The 17,596-nt window shown below is 42.8% G+C and overlaps 1 protein-coding gene and 1 long non-coding RNA gene across 2 annotated transcripts; one reads left to right on the top strand and one right to left on the bottom strand.

The window, feature by feature from the left end:
* Positions 1 to 34: 34 nt before the first annotated feature.
* Positions 35 to 12,743, bottom strand: GLYATL3 (glycine-N-acyltransferase like 3). Its single transcript, XM_009467424.2, has 5 exons — positions 12,666 to 12,743; positions 12,131 to 12,238; positions 10,750 to 10,876; positions 8,776 to 8,902; positions 35 to 7,883 (listed from the first exon to the last, which is right to left on the bottom strand). The coding sequence occupies exons 1-5, from the start codon at positions 12,741 to 12,743 to the stop codon at positions 7,457 to 7,459; spliced, it is 867 nt and encodes a 288-aa protein (XP_009465699.1). The 3' UTR covers positions 35 to 7,456.
* Positions 7,744 to 10,023, top strand: LOC148053499 (uncharacterized). Its single transcript, XR_015708602.1, has 2 exons — positions 7,744 to 8,600; positions 8,720 to 10,023. It is a non-coding gene; the product is annotated as an uncharacterized LOC148053499 (long non-coding RNA).
* Positions 12,744 to 17,596: the final 4,853 nt, after the last annotated feature.

Below are 17,596 nucleotides of genomic sequence, written 5' to 3'. Positions count from 1 at the left end.
AAGTTGGTGATCACATTTCATTTTCTGAAGCTGTTCTTTCTCATATCATCAAAGTACTCAAAATAAATCACGTTTGCATTTCTTGCTCCTATTAACCTTTAAACAAAACACATTTATCTCAGTAACATAAGAAACCTAATGTAATAAGAGGTCTTTCATTTATCTTATAAATAGATTCTGAAGCCATAGAAAGAACGTGATAATGGAAAGTGTGATTGCAGTGCATGAATTGCACTGTTTTTCTGAGAGAGTGTTTCTGTACGTACAAATCATCTAATCTTATCTAACCATCTTTGTACTTGTTGATTCACATGACCTTCGTTAACCTCCTATCTGAGGCTTCTCCACATACTTACCTTCAAAGACAGAACCAGATCAAAATGGATTTTTTAGCCTTTTTCCAGCTCTAACATTTCAGAAAAAAACCCACTCAGTTTAAACACTGTTTTTTCACTTGGGGGGGTGGAGACAAAATGATGAAAATAAATCATTTTTTCATGAGTAAAACAGGCCCCTATTCTTAACACTGCTTCTTGCCAGGAGTTGCCATCAGCCCTGGAAATGCTAAACCACCATTTCTAGGTCTTTACTAATTCAGAAGAAGGTGGACGGCATCTGAAAGATGGCAATGCCAGATTGTTCATGAGTTATGGCACAGAGGATTGATGTTTGCAAGATCACCAGGATGAACAGAGTCATGGAGGCTGTAACTCCTGCAGGCGAGACCCACACGCTGCAGAAGAAGGCAGAACCCAGTTGTACTAGAAACAGGACATTCATTCAAATCCAATGTTCACCAAAAAAGGCCCACAGTTATAATCACAAGAGTACTTAGTCTATTGGTCTGCCCAATAGCCTTGGACACTTTGGGCACACTACTGTCAGACACACCAACTGACTGACTGCTTCTCACCCTGAGAAGAAACAGAAACTCTCCCTCCACCATGTGATGGTTGCATCTGTATAGTGGCAATTTCCTCTCTAATCATTCTTTCTCTCTCATTTCCCTGCTATTTTCTGTTGGCCTTCTTACAATGATGAAAGGCCAACAATGCTACAAGTACGTCAAACAGCCCTGAAAATTTATTTCACAAATACAGATGTATCTGACACTGCCTACCATATGAAAAGAAATAACAGTTGTGTACTTGTTATAGCATAGAATCATAGAATCATAGAATCATAGAATCATAGAATCACAGAATCACAGAATCACAGAATCATAGAATGGTTTGGGTTGGATGGGACCTTTTAAAGATCATCTGGTTCCAATCCCCCTGCCATGGGCAGGGACACCTTCCACTAGACCAGGTTGCTCAAAGCCCCATCCAACCTGGCCTTCAACACTTCCACAGAGGGGGCATCCACAGCTTCTCTGGGTAACCTCTTCCAGTGCCTCACCACCCTCGCAGTGAAGAATTTCTTCCTTCTATCTAATCTAAATCTACCCTCTTTCAGTTCAAAGCCATTACCCCTTGTCCTATCACTATGGGCCCTTGTAAAAAGTCCCTCTCCAGCTTTTTTGTAGGCCCCTTTCAGGTACTAGAAGGCTGCTATAAGGTCTCCGCAGAGCCTTCTCTTCTCCAGGCTGAACAACCCCAACTCTCTCAGCCTGTCCTCATAGGAGAGGAACCCCATTCACATGGGGTGAATCACCCTGATCATCTTTCTGGCCCTCTTCTGGACTCACTCCAACAGGTCCATGTCCTTCTTATGTTGGTGGCCCCAGAGCTGAATGCAGTAATCACTTCTCAGGAAAAACCTTAAGCCAAGTTGGCCTGAGTCCAGAGTGTCATTAAGATTCTTCCTGACTACTCTGTAAATGGATAACCTCAGTAAATAAAGCATGCACCCATGGCAAATAGCTGGTTCTTTTGTAATGAACCTTCTGACTTGCTGATAAACATTGCATAAACACTGTCTGCAAATTCCAGCTGTCAGAGGGCTCCCGCCTCCTGGCAACAGTAAAAGGAGGTTAATATTGAAAGCCAAAATAGCCCTAGGTTGATACTGCTTCAAACCTCCACGTCTGCTCTCTCCCTGTAGGCAGCATGGGAGTGGAGTGTTACTCTTGGTTCAGGCCTAGTCAGGGTGCCACCCAGACACATCAGGGCTCATCAGCCAAGTGCTGGCGCAAAGAACGTTGTTTACTGAACGATCACTATGGGGTGTGTAAGGGACCTTTCTCTCACCGAGCATGACGATGGTTACCTCTTTTCTACATGCTTATTGCTTGTCCTGACTCTTCTATTGACAATGAAAAATAGAAAGTTTCCGGAATAGACATCGCAGAGAGAATTTCCCCCAAACCAAAGTCTTTACACAACATTGGAAACCTGCTCATCACAGATCGGAAGGGGCCCTCCCAGATATTGCTTGTGTAAACTTTATTTTTCTTCCTACTGTCCCACCATGCAGTCACTGAGCATTTGTGGTGATGCTCTCTGTCTAAACTTCAACCCAGGTGCAGAATGACATGTATTAAACCAAACTCCACCCAAGAGTGCAATAGGAGGAAAACTTCAAATATTACATAATTCATTCTCTTTGCTGTAGATGTCCTTTTATCACATCACCATATAATTTCTGATTTCTCTCAAAAATATTTTTGGCAATTAAAAGGGATCACTCCAGTTATGAAGAATTCTTATCGTTCGGGGACTAATATACAAAGCATGACCAGAAAAGAAGAGGTTATGGAGAGGTACAAGATCATGTATGCCTCTGTGAGAATCCATTGCAAGGACGTCAAAATGTTTAAACTGTGACCGCAGCCTGCTCCAGTACCGAGTCTGTAGACCCCAGTATGTTACTTTTTCTTTCATGAAGGAAAAGCTATCTTCTCTTCACATAGCAGATGGCTCCTCACATTCTTCCATTAACTGGCAATACTTCTAGGATTAGATGGAGAAGATAAATCTTCTTCCACAAGAATTTCAAGTTCTTCCCATCAACACCTTTCTGAAGGCAAGAAGACAGAAGCAGCAAAGCTCATATTAGTGCTTCAGTGAGCTCCCCACACTGGCTATACATTGAGGGTTTTCAACCAGAAAGTTGACAGTCTTGTCTGAACTGACCCTGCTCTTTCCTCCAGGACCTTTATTTGCTTAGGCAGTCTGAAATTCTGCCTTTCATATGGCAGGATCCTATGTTGCATGACCACCTCATGCTGTTTGCTGAGGTATCTTATCCAATAGTTATTTTTTGTCTTCAAACCAAACAACCACTGGATGTAGTTACCTGGAAATTATTCTCCCTCTCGATAAATGTAGGATCTCCACAGGTTCTGTAAAAATGGTCTAAATGGGCTGAATGAGATAGAATCTAGAGGTAGACATCTGGTCCTATCAAAGGCAATGGCAGAATTGACCTGGACTTGAGAAAGATAAGGATTATAATCTTGATATATTCAGTTATCCTAAAATACTAGACTGCCTTAAACCCAGACTGGCCTTTGAATCAGGAGTGTATACATCTGTGCGCCTGCTCACACACTAACAAAGCGTTGTTGTTTCCTGCAATTCTCATTTTTCCATGCTCTTGCAGAAATTCTCTGTTGTATGCCAACAGCTCCCTCCTGCCAGGAATCCCTGCTTTGCTCAGAAAATATATTCAGTTTTTAAAAACTGATGAAGTAGAATTGTAGCTTGGTTTTCCGAAACCAGATCTGCCAGGCCTGTATGAGTGACTCAGGTACACATACTGTCTTTCAAATGGCACTGCACATACAAGTGACATTCTTGTATTTAATGTAGTATGAAACTCAGAAAGCTAAAATAATAACGGAATATTTGAATATTAGTGAAATTAAATGTCTCAATCCACCTTTTTGCCCTCCTTTTAGAAAATTTTGTAATTTTTAGTCCAGGACCTGCTGATAATTCAAAATCCTTTGTGCCCTAAAAGGACATGTGCCTCTGCTCTGCTCCAGGCATATATTTAGCAACGGGATGTGCCTTCCATTAATATCACCCTGTCACATACACACTGCAAGACAATTTACCCTGGAATTAGCCCATGAATGTGTCAGCATCACCTCCTCAAAGACCTGCAGGCATCCACTCACCTGCGTTGTTGTTAGTTAACCCATTAGATTGCACTGTTAGTGATGCCAAAGGATGCAGGGAAGAAAACCAGCAAGCCAATCAGTTGGGTACTGTGTGAAGTTTTGAAACTAGGTGAAGCCAGAGCTCATATTATTGGAATTTTTAGCAGATTGACAGCTGCTGTTCAGAGGCTCCCTGGCAGCTGTTTGACCAGCAATATGCCACTGCTATGCTTCTAGTCCACATTGTCTGAATCAAAGGAGATCTCAGTGACAGTGTTGACTTAAGTCAAGCCAGCAGCTTAGAGGACAGGCAAACCTTGGAGGAAGAAACAGTCTCTTGGGTATTAACCAATCTACTTTTTTACTTGAATCTGTGTAGAATGCATTTTTTCCTCTCTTGCTTTCTATAATACACCTCCTGGGCATATGTACTTTGCATTAAACCTTCACAGTAATGCAGCCAATTACTTAGCTTTTATATAGGACTAAGGACACCCTTGCTGTCAGTATCAGAAGAAATAGGCAGAAAACATAATGAACAGGCCCATGGTTCCTTCCCAGTCCCTTCAGAGTCTTTCTGTAGGCTTGGTTCTCTAAGGTCCTTTCCCTCAAGTTCATGGCTCATTCTCTCAAGTAGAGAGACCGACCTAACCTTGTTTCTCCAACAGGCTCTGTTGGATTTCAGATTCCTGAAATCTTCTTTCCCTTCCCCCCCCATGGCTTGTGTCTCCCTTTCCCTCTGTTGCTCTGTTTCCCAGACAAATTCAGGAACGGATCTGCATAGATTTACAGGGTCCCCTTCCACCACCTGGACTCTTTGTTCTGCCTTTTTCTGTCCTCCTCCTTTCTGCTCTCCTTCCTTTGCCAGACAGGACTGCCCAAACTGGTTCTTACTCAGGCTTCAGCTAATCTCCTTTTCAAAAGGAAACAGGACTCCTTTTATTCTGAAGCTGACTCCTGTGATGTGCTGCAATCACAGCCCCTTCCAGTTCAGTAGATAAACACAAGCTTAAGGCTTAATCTTAATATTCCCCATTAAATATTTAATTCAGGTCTTGTGAGGAACCTTACCAGTAGTGCTGGGTACATGTTTGCACAGAGATATCCACAAAACACTAGAGATACATAGCAAATTCACCAGAGAGCAGCACCTGTAGACACACATCCCCTTCACAGTCACATCCCGCTTCCAGTCACACCCATTCAAATCCAAAAGGTGAAATTGTGGTGCAAAACAGGAATGCCAAGAGATTCACAGGCCCACAGGACTGCAGGATAATTCGGGTTGGAAGGGACTGCAGGAAGTCAAAGCAGAGTCAGTTGTGAGGTCAGACCAGGCTGCGCAGGGCTTTATCCAATCTGATTTTGAATCCAGGTGGTTCTCAATACAGTTTTGGACACACATAGGTGTAACAGAAAGTACAATACCTCTCCAGGTCAAAGTTAAATGCCAAGATGGTTTAATAAGCCACCCATTGTTTAATTTTCCAGTGGAGATCTGATTTTGGCACACTTCTCAGGCTGAAGTCCAGGCTCTTTAATGAGCTTGCATAACTTGATGCTTATTGCTCTGTTTTGCGATAAGCAGAAGGCACTGGTGTGTTGTTGTGGAAGTAGTCTCCACGACAGTGACAAATTGCTCACAAGGCAAATTATCACTAGAAGACCACCACTGCATTACCATTTTGCTTTTCTCTGGGAATATATTGGTAAATAAATATGCTGTAACATGGAATGCTAAGAAATACTGAATAAATAAGAAAGTCTTAAAATGTAAAAGAGAATCAGTGTACTGGACCAGGTGCCCTCTGAAACAAGAGCCCTCCCATTTTAAACTATCTTCTGCAAGGTGCTGGGAGACGTGTTCCAGACTAGTAATTCATACAATACTAGGAACCAACAGAAATACTAAAAGTTATGAATGTCCTCTGGAATCAACTGCCTTGATTAGCAAAGGATGGTGACCTCCAGCAAGAAAAATTTTCAGAGCTACTCTTCCCATGCTACTGTGTTGGTAGTACCTCAAGACACATGCTGTTGGTTAAAAGCCCATGCAATTGGCAGGATTCAGGAAGGTGACTCAAATATTCTAAGCTGCCTCAAGTTGGACTAGATGCCCATGCCTAGGCAAGTAAGCAGCGGCTTAGTCTACATTGTCATTATTCAGTGGAGATCTGAATACAGTCAATGGAGCCTAGGCAGTGATTTGACTTAACCTAAACAGACGTGTTTGTTCAGCAGTAATTGAACTCTGCCTTTAGTGTCATTTCAGATGCCAAGCAGCATTAGAGATATCTGCACAGGGTTAACAAATGTGATATATGTGAGATTTGTTGCCTTCTGGATCGGCAGCTGCAGATTAGGAAGGGTACCACAGGGCACTGCTTGCCTTCAGCCAACTGAACAGAGCCCCCAATGTATTTTATATCATAGGCAACCTGTCTTTAACAGTTGTGCTGCTCAAGGAACAACCTCTTAGTCATGTCATTATCCTCCTAGTAGGCTCCTGTGCAAAGGCCTTATCAGCTTCGGCATACACAAGACTTCCACGTGTCCTCCCATGGCCTTCAGCGACAGCATCCTCATTGTTGCTCCCAATATACACCTATACTTGGACACTCTTGACTGACAGACAATGTAGGTATCTCACAGTTTCTGTCTGCCAAATTTTAAGTGAGTTTTGGATTGATGTGAAAACAGTGAGAGTTGCTTTCCCCCCCAGAAGGAGCATTTGCAAAGCATTTGGAGTTATTTAATGACAGAATTGATGGAAATGACTTCTAGCAAGCCCTCCTGACTTGTGATAAAACACTTATGTTAAAATCTGCAAGACTTTTTATTCAGCCTTTGCATGTTTAGCTCTACCATGAGCAGAAGATAGGTAGACAGATTTATCTTGAGAAAAAGGAGACACACAGTAGAAAGGAAACAGAGTTGTTTCTGTATTAGACATTAAAAGACTTCTTTATAAGGTTTTTCTTTAACTCAGACTGCTTCTTGCAGGTTTCTCTGCTTCTGAATTTCATATACTAATCTCTTTGAGGCCATGTTAGGGAAAGGAGAGGCTTGAGGACTTACACCAAGATAGACAAACGGGGTTAGAAATGTCCAAGGATTCTGCTGTAGGTATCTCAGAAAATGGCTATGGAGAAGAAATAATTCTTCAGTGAGAAGCAGTACAATTACAGTTGAATTACAGCAAAACTATTAAACTTACAACCATTCCCAATTCTTTTGGATTTGCCATGAGCAGTTTTCCCTAAGCAGAAAAACCATGAGTAGTTAATATCTTCAATTTTAGGCTTATGCAGGAAACTCTCTGTCATCTCACCTGAGTTATGAAATTCCACCAAAGTGCTCTTGCAGTGCACAAAAGTTGATCCAAATGTAGAGGTTTGTGAGGTTCGGCTATAAGTGGGATTTGTCTAAAAAATGACAAGGTGTATGAATCACTCTAAAAAATGAGCAGGGAAGAAACTGGGCATTCATGCTTTTCAGCAATGTTATTGATGGTATATTCGTCTCCAGGACATTACCCTGTGCTGGAAAGCCACAGCTATGTAATTTCTTAGATAAAGTGGTAGCCACAAGCCTGCCATAACCCTTCCTCCGATGCTCTGGAAGAGTATAACCATGAATCATGGTGGCAAACTGGTCTGCCAGGCTCCAGGAGAGGGGATGCCCATTGCCATCCAAGACACACACACTGGGGAAGCAGCAAATGAGGTTAGCAAGGTACTTCTGGCACCTTGAGTTGCCTCCCCGTGACCAGGTTTTGCTGAGTAGGCTGGCATGGGAGATGTCCAGGGAAGCCAATGTTAATTTAGGGTCCATCCTAAGAGACAGTACAGAAAGTGTATTAGGCAGAAAGCTGTGCCTCATATTCTCCAAGCAACTGCACTAGACTTAAAGCTGTCTTCTCCAGCCAAATAGATTTTCAGGTCTATATCAGAAAGAGGAATCAAAGTGAGCTGAGTTCATTAGGCTGGAGGTTTGGGAATAATTATAGAGGGCAGCACCTCTCCATTTTAGGCTTTTGTTTATCTAAGCTCCTGAGTCCACACAACACATTCCAGAGGTGCCTTATTCCTTACAGGAAGAATGGAGAATATGTTAAGGAAGGCAAGGAGCCTCAGCAACATATTAGGTGGCATAGAGGAGTGGAAAGGATTTGATTTCTAGTTTCTCATCCTGCAAGTCTGATAGATTCTCTCTGGATTTCAAATCCACTGCTGAGAAATTTATTCCAGGAAAAATGGAGCCTCTGGTTTCCCTGCTCTTCTGCTCTGATGTCAGATCAATATCTCGCCAGCAGAGGGATGTTAGAAAACTTAGAAGGCTTCAAGCAGTTGTGTAAAGCCCCCTTATGAAAAACAAACTTTGTGGGAGACCCAGATCCATCTGTCAAATCTAAGGACCTTTGACACAAGATAGTCAAAGGAGGAGGAAAGCAGACCTGTGGATCCCATGTATACTTGATGAGAGGAGGGGATGGGGACTATTCTGGAACATAAAAATGCAAAAGTGATGGACTGATGAAAGAAAAATCTTGGTAAGTCTTTAAGGTAATAGTTCCTTCCTTACCAAGTAATTCTTCAGTCAGGTTTTTGACCCAGTCACAGAGAAAGCCTAGCAGTCTTCCTGATATTTTTGCTGTTAATGCACTTTCAGGAAATATATTGCTATAGTAATGACATGAACAAATGACATGGAGTGCTTAGACATACTGAAGTCTGACATCTGGCAGCGTGTCCGGGTCTGAATGGATAACCATCTGGAAAGAAGATGTTTTCACATCTACCTGCTTAGATAAAGCCACAGTTCTGGATATTTCACATATTCCATCCTGGAGCCCTGTGTATACAAAGATAAATACTAAGGTACTTCAAAAAGAAAGCATTTTTTTTTTTAATAAAGTCCAATAATACACTTTTCATGGAACTAGCCAGGTATTTGAAATCTCCAAAATTATTAACTAGGTTCCCTCCACACTCTGGCTATAGTTTCACATACATGAAGGTCAGAAAGCACCACACTTTTCACCTACTCCAACTGTATTGGGTTTGCGTGGCAAGGTTTTGGTAGCTGGGGGGGCTACAGGGGTAGCTTCTATGAGAAGTTGCTAGAAGCTTCCCCTGTGTCCAACAGAGCCAATGGCAGCTGGCTCCAAGGCAGACCCACCGCTGACCAAGGCTGAGCCCATCATCGACAGTGGCAGCACCTCTATGATAACATATTTAAGAATGAAAAAGAAAAACTGCAAAACACCAGCAGCAGTCAGAAGAGAGGAGTGAGAATATGTGAGAGGAACAACTCTGCAGACACCGAGGTCAGTGAAGAAGGAGGGGAGGAGGTGCTCCAGGCGCCAGAGCAAAGATTCCCCTGCAGCCCTGGGGGAAGACCATGGTGAGTCAGGCTGTCCCCCTGCAGCCCATGGAGGTTAATGGTGGAGCAGAGATCCACCTGCAGCCCATGGAGGACCCCACACCAGAGCACGGGGATGCCCGAAGGAGGCTGGGACCCTGTGGGAAGCCCAGGCTGGAGCAGGTTTGCTGGCAGGACCTGTGGCCCTGCAGGGGACCCACGCTGGAACAGTCTGTTCCTGAAGGACTGCACCCCATGGAAGGGACCTATGCTGGAGAAGTTCATGAAGAACTGCAGCTTGTGGGAAGGACTCACATTGGAGAAGTTTGTGGAGGACTGTCTGCCATGGGAGGGACCCCATGCTGGAGCAGAGGAAAAGCATGAGGAGTCCTCCCCCTGAGGAGGAAGGAGCGGCAGAGACAGCGTGTGATGAACTGACCGCAACCCCCATTCCCTGTGCCCCTGTGCCTCTGCGGGGAGGATGTAGAGAACTCCGGAATAAAGTTAAGGCTGGGAAGCAGGGAGGTGTGGGGAGAAGGTGTTTTTAAGATTTGGTTTTATTTCTCCTTATCCTACTCTGATTTGATTGGTAATAAATTAAATTAATTTCATCAAGTCTGTTTTGCCCATGACAGTAACTGTTGAATGATCTCTCCCTGCCCTTATCTCGACCCACAAGCCTTTCGTTATATTTCCCCTCCCCTGTCCAGCTGAGGAGGGGAGTGATAGAGCGGCTTTGGTGGGCACCTGGTGCCCAGCCAGGGTCAATCCACCACACCAATCACCAGAAGAATGAGAACACAGACCCTCTCCAAGTGACCTCCCCATCTAATTCATACCCTCAGTTTCAGCCACAGTAAATTATCCAGTCCTAATACAAGGATTTCAATCATGGAGAAATCACCTATTCCATAAGCAAGTTCTTCTACTAATTGGTAACCTTTACGATTAAAATTGTGCATATTATTTCCCATTTAGGCCTCGACTGGGTTGAGCTTTCAAACACTGGCTCTCACTAAACCTCTAATTATTGCATTAACTACTGCTCAGCTCAGTCTGTATGTTGTCTACAGAATCCTATGGTCAGTAACAAAATTAAACATAAATAAGCATGCCTTCCTGGCAGGGAAATAGCTTCATCTAATTGAAAGCAGAATTTGAAATCGTAACAATGAATATGATACGGATGAAATTCAAAAGCTAGAAAAGCCATATCCAAGATCTTGTGTTTTACTCAAGTATAAAAAACCTTTCTACAGAGCACAATGGCAGGATCTACACTCCATGAAGACTTTATCTATTCTGTTTCCTCTAAACCAAGTAAGGCTGGACTGTACCTTGTATCTGAAAAATTTGTCCCCAGTTGATGGCATTTGTGTTTTCCAATAGCTCCTGGTAAGCCTGTAGCTCCCTGTAGAAAACTGCATGAGCATTGGTATAATGGTCAAGGTCATCTGTCTCATTCTCGGGAGAAAAAATGTGGAAGAATTAGAAATTCTCCCCCTTCCCCCACACACACCTTTCACATTGGAATCAAAACTCCCTGAAAGCCAACCCCAGAGATCTAAAAAATGTTTTGAGCTTCAGGTTGACTTCTTTTAGGACATTTTCAGTAGCAACTCTCAAGCAAGACAGTAGAAATATCTGTTGCTCTCCACAGTGTCGTATTAGCAGAAATCAGCAACGGAAGAAAGTTCTCCTGCACCCAAGGCACAGTAACCCAAACCTGGTGGCAGTTTCTTGAAACTCTTGCCTAATTCATTGTTCAAAGCTCACCTCTACTACCGGTTGTCCCAAAAAACATGCTCTGTTATTTGGTTGCCAAGGTCAACGAGTTTATACCACATCTCTTCTGGTAAACAAAATAGCACCAATAGTACCAATGTTTGTTCTCTGGCCCTGAGCTGAAATAGCACAGCCTGGCCTTGTCAATACTATTAAACTCTCTCAGTCTCCAAAACAGGTTGGAAACATCCAAACTGCCAGCTGGGCATTGTCCATGTCCTATGCTGACTCCTGCATTGCTGGCCTAGGAGAGCTGGTTGTCCCAGAGACCATGCCAAGGATTTAATTTTACCCTATATAAGCCTACACCACCAAAGGCTTATCTCCTAGCCTGGAGTTGGGGAATCACCCACAAACTCATGCAACTCAAAGATTGCTTTATCACAGTGGATGAAGGGGGTTAAGGCAATGCCCCCTCCCAGGTTCTTTTTAGCACTGCCTGTTATAGACCAAAAGACCGCAGAAGGACCCTTCTTTCACTTTGTAGCTACATCTGCCCCATCACAAGCTCACTAAGGCTCTTTTTTTCTGTCTGTCTGTACAAGGGCTAGAAAAACCAAAGAATCCTTGGAAAGTTTGGTTAAGTAGCATGAGTGCAGGTAAAATGTGTCTCTGCATAAGCTATGCAAGTTAATCTTCAGTCGGTGCAATCAGGATAATTACAATCAATTAGCACGTGTACTTCATAAATAAGTCTGGTTATGCTATAATCACTAGGCAGAATGTTTCAGGAAAGAGCAGCACTCCCTATGGTGGGCTTTGTGCCGGCACCCACTGGGATGTCCTATTGCACTTTACGTTTCCCACCTGCCCGTTACACACTTCCCAGATAAAGCTAGCCCCATCTGCAAAGCTCTCAGAAAGCTGTGAGGAAGGCCCCAGTCACATTGGATCCACCTCTCAGAAACAAAGATAAAATCCACATCAATCAACCTCCCTCTGTCGCCGGGTGATAATAGCTTTGAAGTCTGGCCATGAATCTACTACCACTTCCTTCCTGAAGGGGTTCCCTCGGTTGATGTTCATCACAGCTCCATAAACCTGCAGGATGAAGAGCCAAAAGAAGAAAGACAGTTTGAGACATGCTAACGTGGCACCTGTGTTACAAACCAGAGACCGAACCAGCGACACAGAGCTGAAAGCACACATTTAGATTTTCATGCACACACACACACGTCACATAGGTTTATACCTACGCACTCATCAGTAAGTCATATTACCATAAACTATTGTCTAATTATGCCAACCCTAATGACTTTGGAGAGGAGGTGGATGGGTTTGCTTCTTTCTTTTCTTAAGCATGTGGATTTGGGTTAGTAAGCAGGGCCAAACAGATATCTCAGATTTAGTCATCTAAACAGCAAGTATCAGTCAGTCCAGAAGAAGCACAACCCTCTCCCCGCAGCTTTGATTCCCCGACAAATGTCCTGATTTACTGACGGAAATACCACAGAAAACAATGGGTTACCTTGAGGGACTCGGGGAAACTCCACCTTAGCATTTTCTCCAGCATCTGCAGCTTCATGGAGCAGCTGAGCACCAGCATCTTTCTTGCTGGGAGCACACACAAGGTATAGAAAATAACTCAGAAAAGCAATAATGTGGAAGAACTGAGTGGAATAACTGCTGATTTCATAAAATACAATAGCTCCCACAAGTGCCCTCTTTCAGCATTTTCCCGTGGAAAGCGTTTTGGGAACAATTTTTTTTTTTTTAATAGATGGATGTGCAGAGAACAGCAAGATGGGATGGTGTTTGGCAGACCAAGTTGGAGTCAGAAAGTCTGGGGCTTCATTTGTCATTCTACACCAGGTTTCTTGTGCAGCATCAGGCAGGTTACTTACAGATAGGTTCAGAAAGACGGCTTTCTCATACCTGCCCCCAAAAATCGTGTTAACTTTTGCTGGAAAAACTGTAGAAATAAATTCTTACCACCAAATTCTTTAAGCCTAGATATGACTGACCTCTCTTACTGGTTACTAACAAGCAATTTGTACTATGCTAATTCAGCCTTTAACTTTTTAGGCTGTGATTTGAGACAATTCATCCCCCAGGGTAACTTCTTCAGCAGAGGAGTTACTGCCAAGAATGACAGCCACAAATCTTATTTATGAAACAGCTGCCTTGCCTTGGTAATTTTTTTCTTTCCACCTTTGCTGTAAATCCAAAGCCCATCCAAAACAACATAGTTACAGTCTGTCAGAAAAACAAACAAACAAACAAACAAAAAAACGCCCAAAAAAACCAAAACAAAACAAAAAACAAGAAGCAATAAAAATATATCTATCTTCACTTAAAAAGTCAAAGGAAAGAATTCAAATCCTAAGGTTTCTCAGAAATATCACATCCTTCATCCTCTCTTTTACCTCTTAAATGTGTACCAATTAATCTTAAGAGCATTCTCCTTTGCTGCAGTTCATTATAAATCTTAACATATGTTACAAATTATTGCAGCCATCAAGTATCCACCTTACTACTAACGAACATCTTATAAACAGCAGCAGGGGGCTGGGTGGTCATCTGTCCTCAGCTCCTGTGTTCACTTATTAGAAACTATGTGGCTCCTACAAAGGTACTGATCCAACAGACAGATCACAAGTGAGAAAACAATCAGGTGTTACTCAATTTGATTTTCCTATGTTTTTAAAGGAAATAAAAAGCAGCCACATACTACAAATGTTGAAGGGTCTTAGCATTGATGACTTATTTTGTCAGCACTATATATTAACCTTAGAGTTGATCTTCTACTGCAAGTTAGTCAATGAGTCTTTCTGAGATCACTGCTATGACTGATCTGTTACCCATAGAAAAGGGCTTCTGTTCACTTATTCTTAATACAATGCACCGATCTGGGCATTTTCTTATTTTGTTTAATTCTACAGATTGCACAGCATGTACCTTTTTCTGACAAACAGCTTTTGCATCTCATAACTTGAATCTTCCTTCCAGGTTATGTTTAGGTTTCAAACATTTAGTCCAGTTTCCATGTGACAAGGCTTTGTTTAACAGAGAAACAACCCAACTGTCAGCACTAACTGCCTCTTGTTGTTGCCCTCAGCAGACAGATTAAGGGTTGAATAAACCACAGCATTAAGCAACACAATTAATTACATGGGCAGTCTGCTCCCCAGGTCAGGGTAGAGATACATGAACAGAGCAATATAGTGAAACTCAGGCTGCCCCACTAAGACACCTGTGCCTTAGGTAAGAAAATATCCTCCAGTATCCATGTTACCCACCATCAGCCTCAAGCCCTCCCCTTTTTCCTTGTCTTGCTTCACCAAACATAAAAATAATAAAAAAAAAATTAGCACTTTCTATGATCACATGCATATTTACCTTTCTTGAAGCTTATACTCCATTTTCTCACCATGTTCAAGGGGAAAATTGCCTGTGTCACAGCACATCAGTATGCATGTAACGGTATCTACAGGCAGCGTTGATAGGTGTTTGAATACACAGCTACTTTTACTTAAGGGCAGTTCTCTTTGCCTGGAAATACTTTCAGATTGAAAACAAATATTGCACCGATAGACCACCTGATTGCTTACCTGCTTTCAATCTTGTAGCTTGTCCTTCCACAGTGCAATGATAAACTTGAAGTTAGGAGACAATAAAATGCATCCACTTTGTGGCTGGTTCTGCACAGGGAATGATGAGAGTCCTTCTTCTGAATCTTAGAACTACAATTTTATTGATCCAAATTGTTCTAAACTGGTATACTCTTCCTAAAAGCTTTATTCTTTCTTCCTTTTGGGGAGCATGGAAATAAAAGCCAGAGCCAGCCACAGCTTTGGAGGAGGAGGGACTCTCTAAGCATAGCTAATAAAGTGTCAAAAGGCCTGTTCAAGAGTATAGGCTCTAGCAAGAACCTTTAATTTATTCATTAAGACATTTAATCTCTTTGCATTCATACCAGTGAAGGATCTGCTTGACACATACTTATAATTATCCTTTTTCTTCTCAGTGGTAGTGAAATTAGTAAATTCTCATTCTCAGTGCCAAGCTTCATACCATGAGGGAATTAAGAGCCTGAGGTAAACTGAGGCACGTTCTGCCAAAGAGAAAACCAACCCAGCTAAGCAGCCCCAAGCATCATTTTGAGGTGGCAGCCCTGTTCACCCTTTGCCTGATTTTTCCTTTGTCCCAGACAGGCCAGTTTGATGGTGTTAACCCATACAGCCCTTTTGATTTGGACTTGATAACCTGTAGCAGAAGAGTCAAAAGAGAAGGAACATTGAAGTGTTATAGGAGAGCACATGCAGAAAGAGGGAAGCATGAGGAAGAGTTGATATGGGATATGGATTGATATTCCTGCTAAATCTTAAGGAATCTGTAGCTTGGAACTTACCTGCTTGAAGCCATGGTTTGTGAAATTGAGGAGTTTCAGATTCTCCCAAGTCAAATCACACAAGTTCACAGCTCCATGCACACTGATCAACAGCGAACCTTCTCCTAGAAAGTCCTCTAATCTCATCAGAAACCAAAATCTGACCATTCTGCAACTCTGCCCAAGGGTATCCACCATCACCTAAGTTGAGCTAAGACCACCTCCTAAGAGTCTGGTTTTATGTTCCTGTTTCATGTTGTCCTGTTCATGTGTGCATGATAACCCCAAAGTAACAACATCCACAGCCAGCCAGCCTATCATAAATCACCCAATGTCCGGAAAAAAAAATAACTATGGCTTGCTTCTGTAATATCTAGCCCTGTAACGCAGTACCTCCATTGCTGGTGACAGCTTTGCACTGCATTTACAAGGCCTCAGGACTGAGGCTCATCAGGTGCTCTTTGAACGTTTTACTTAGCTGTGTAATTTAGCATTTCCTCTAATTGACCAGGTGTCTAGGAATAAATATTCTATTTTTGTTATCTTTGTATGGTACAACCACAGTTTTATACAGACAGCAGTAACAAGCAGTTATTCTATGTCAAATGAGGTAGTTATGACTAATATAATGATGCACTATAGAGAAATACAGGCCGAGAATGGCAGCAGAGGCCTTGAGAAATGGAGATCTGGGATGCAGTGCAGAGAAGTACAGGTATGGGGTGATAAGCGATGGGACACGGGAGAGCGATGAGGATGATAAGAGATGAGGCTTGGCACAGGAGACCCCTCAGCTACAGAAAACTCACCAACAACCAGCTCAGGAAATACAGACCTGGAGCTGGATAAAACTGGTTTTAGGAGTAACAAAGAAATAGCACCTAACATACATAAAAGGTATTATAGGCTGTTGCGGATGGAGTGAGAGAGAAGCAAAAATAAATTTTATTGATATAAAACAGTGAGTTAACAAGGTTCAATGGTAAATGTGACAGTGGTTTAACAAGATTCGATGGCAAAGGACTGTTTACTGCATAGGGAACAGGGTCAGACAAAAACCGTCAGGGAGACCGTCCCGTTGAGTCATGAGGTTCAGAAAGGACCCCCTCACTTTCTAAACTCCTTCTCAGAGAGGAGTCTAGGTGCGGCTGGATCCAGACTTAGCCTCAGACTTGGTCAACTCTTTATGTCTTAAGGATTATATACGTGCAATCAAGCCGTTCTATCACTTAGCTACAATTTGAAAGTTTAGCATGGTATTAGTCACTTACCGAGGATCTGTTGCAGCAAGGAATCTCTCAGCCTCGAGGAGTAACCCTGAGAGGCGTCCCTGCTGAAGGGGAGATCCTGGCGTGCAGCCGGCTGCCGTGCAGGAGAGCTCAAGGGGCTCTTGGGCTGCTCACTATTTATGGGGGTAAGATGATTGACCCAGTCATATTTGCATACCCGCAAGACATTTGGGTCCCTGCTCCAGACAGCCCTTATCCGTCCCCAAAGTCCAGCACAAACTGGATGCAGCCGTCAGGATCCCCGCTGCTGATTATCGCCTGAGCAGGGTTACGGGGAAAGGTCGGGTTGGGGTGGGGGAGCACACCACCACACTCCACCCAGTGACTGTAGTCAATTCACCTTACCTTCACAGTGGTGGTACGGTCACCTCTTGCCTCTGTGCCATAAACAGTATATTGATAGTTTGTGCAGTTACAGATCCATGGTAAGTAGACAGTGAAGCGCTGCTATTTGTTATGCATTAATTTGTATGTTTTGGCTTGTTGAAGTTGGGTTATTTGTTTTGCGTACCAAACCCTTATATTCAATATAATTATAAGCAATAGACACATTAATGTTAGTTAGTAAAATCACAACTGAGTGAAGCATGAGATTAAAACTCCCGTTGCTGTCGGTGACCATCCAAGAAGAGTTCCCCACCAATGGTGTTCCCCATCCTTCTTCACTCTTTGCAAGACACGGTGTCTCCCTTCTGTATCATGATGACCGGTGATTAGGAGTTTTTGTCTATTGCTTTGGATGAGTTCTAGCAGTTGACACAGGTCATCGTGTTGCAGTAG

Source organism: Nipponia nippon, unplaced genomic scaffold (assembly GCF_047370975.1).
Source record: "Nipponia nippon isolate SJK-2023a ecotype South Korea unplaced genomic scaffold, ASM4737097v1 scaffold_4, whole genome shotgun sequence".
NCBI lineage: Eukaryota > Metazoa > Chordata > Aves > Pelecaniformes > Threskiornithidae > Nipponia > Nipponia nippon.
This window is presented reverse-complemented; position numbering and strand designations above follow the sequence as displayed.

Bases quoted from the DNA above. Each gene is read 5' to 3' on its own strand.
- GLYATL3 (XM_009467424.2), bottom strand. From the start codon at position 12,743: ATGCTGGTGCTCAGCTGCTCCATGAAGCTGCAGATGCTGGAGAAAATG. The intron at 12,239-12,665 runs GTAACCCATTGT...TTCATCCTGCAG, and splicing joins GTTTCCCCGAGTCCCTCAAG to GTTTATGGAGCTGTGATGAA. The intron at 10,877-12,130 runs GTTGATTGATGT...TTTTCTCCCGAG, and splicing joins TCACCCGGCGACAGAGGGAG to AATGAGACAGATGACCTTGA.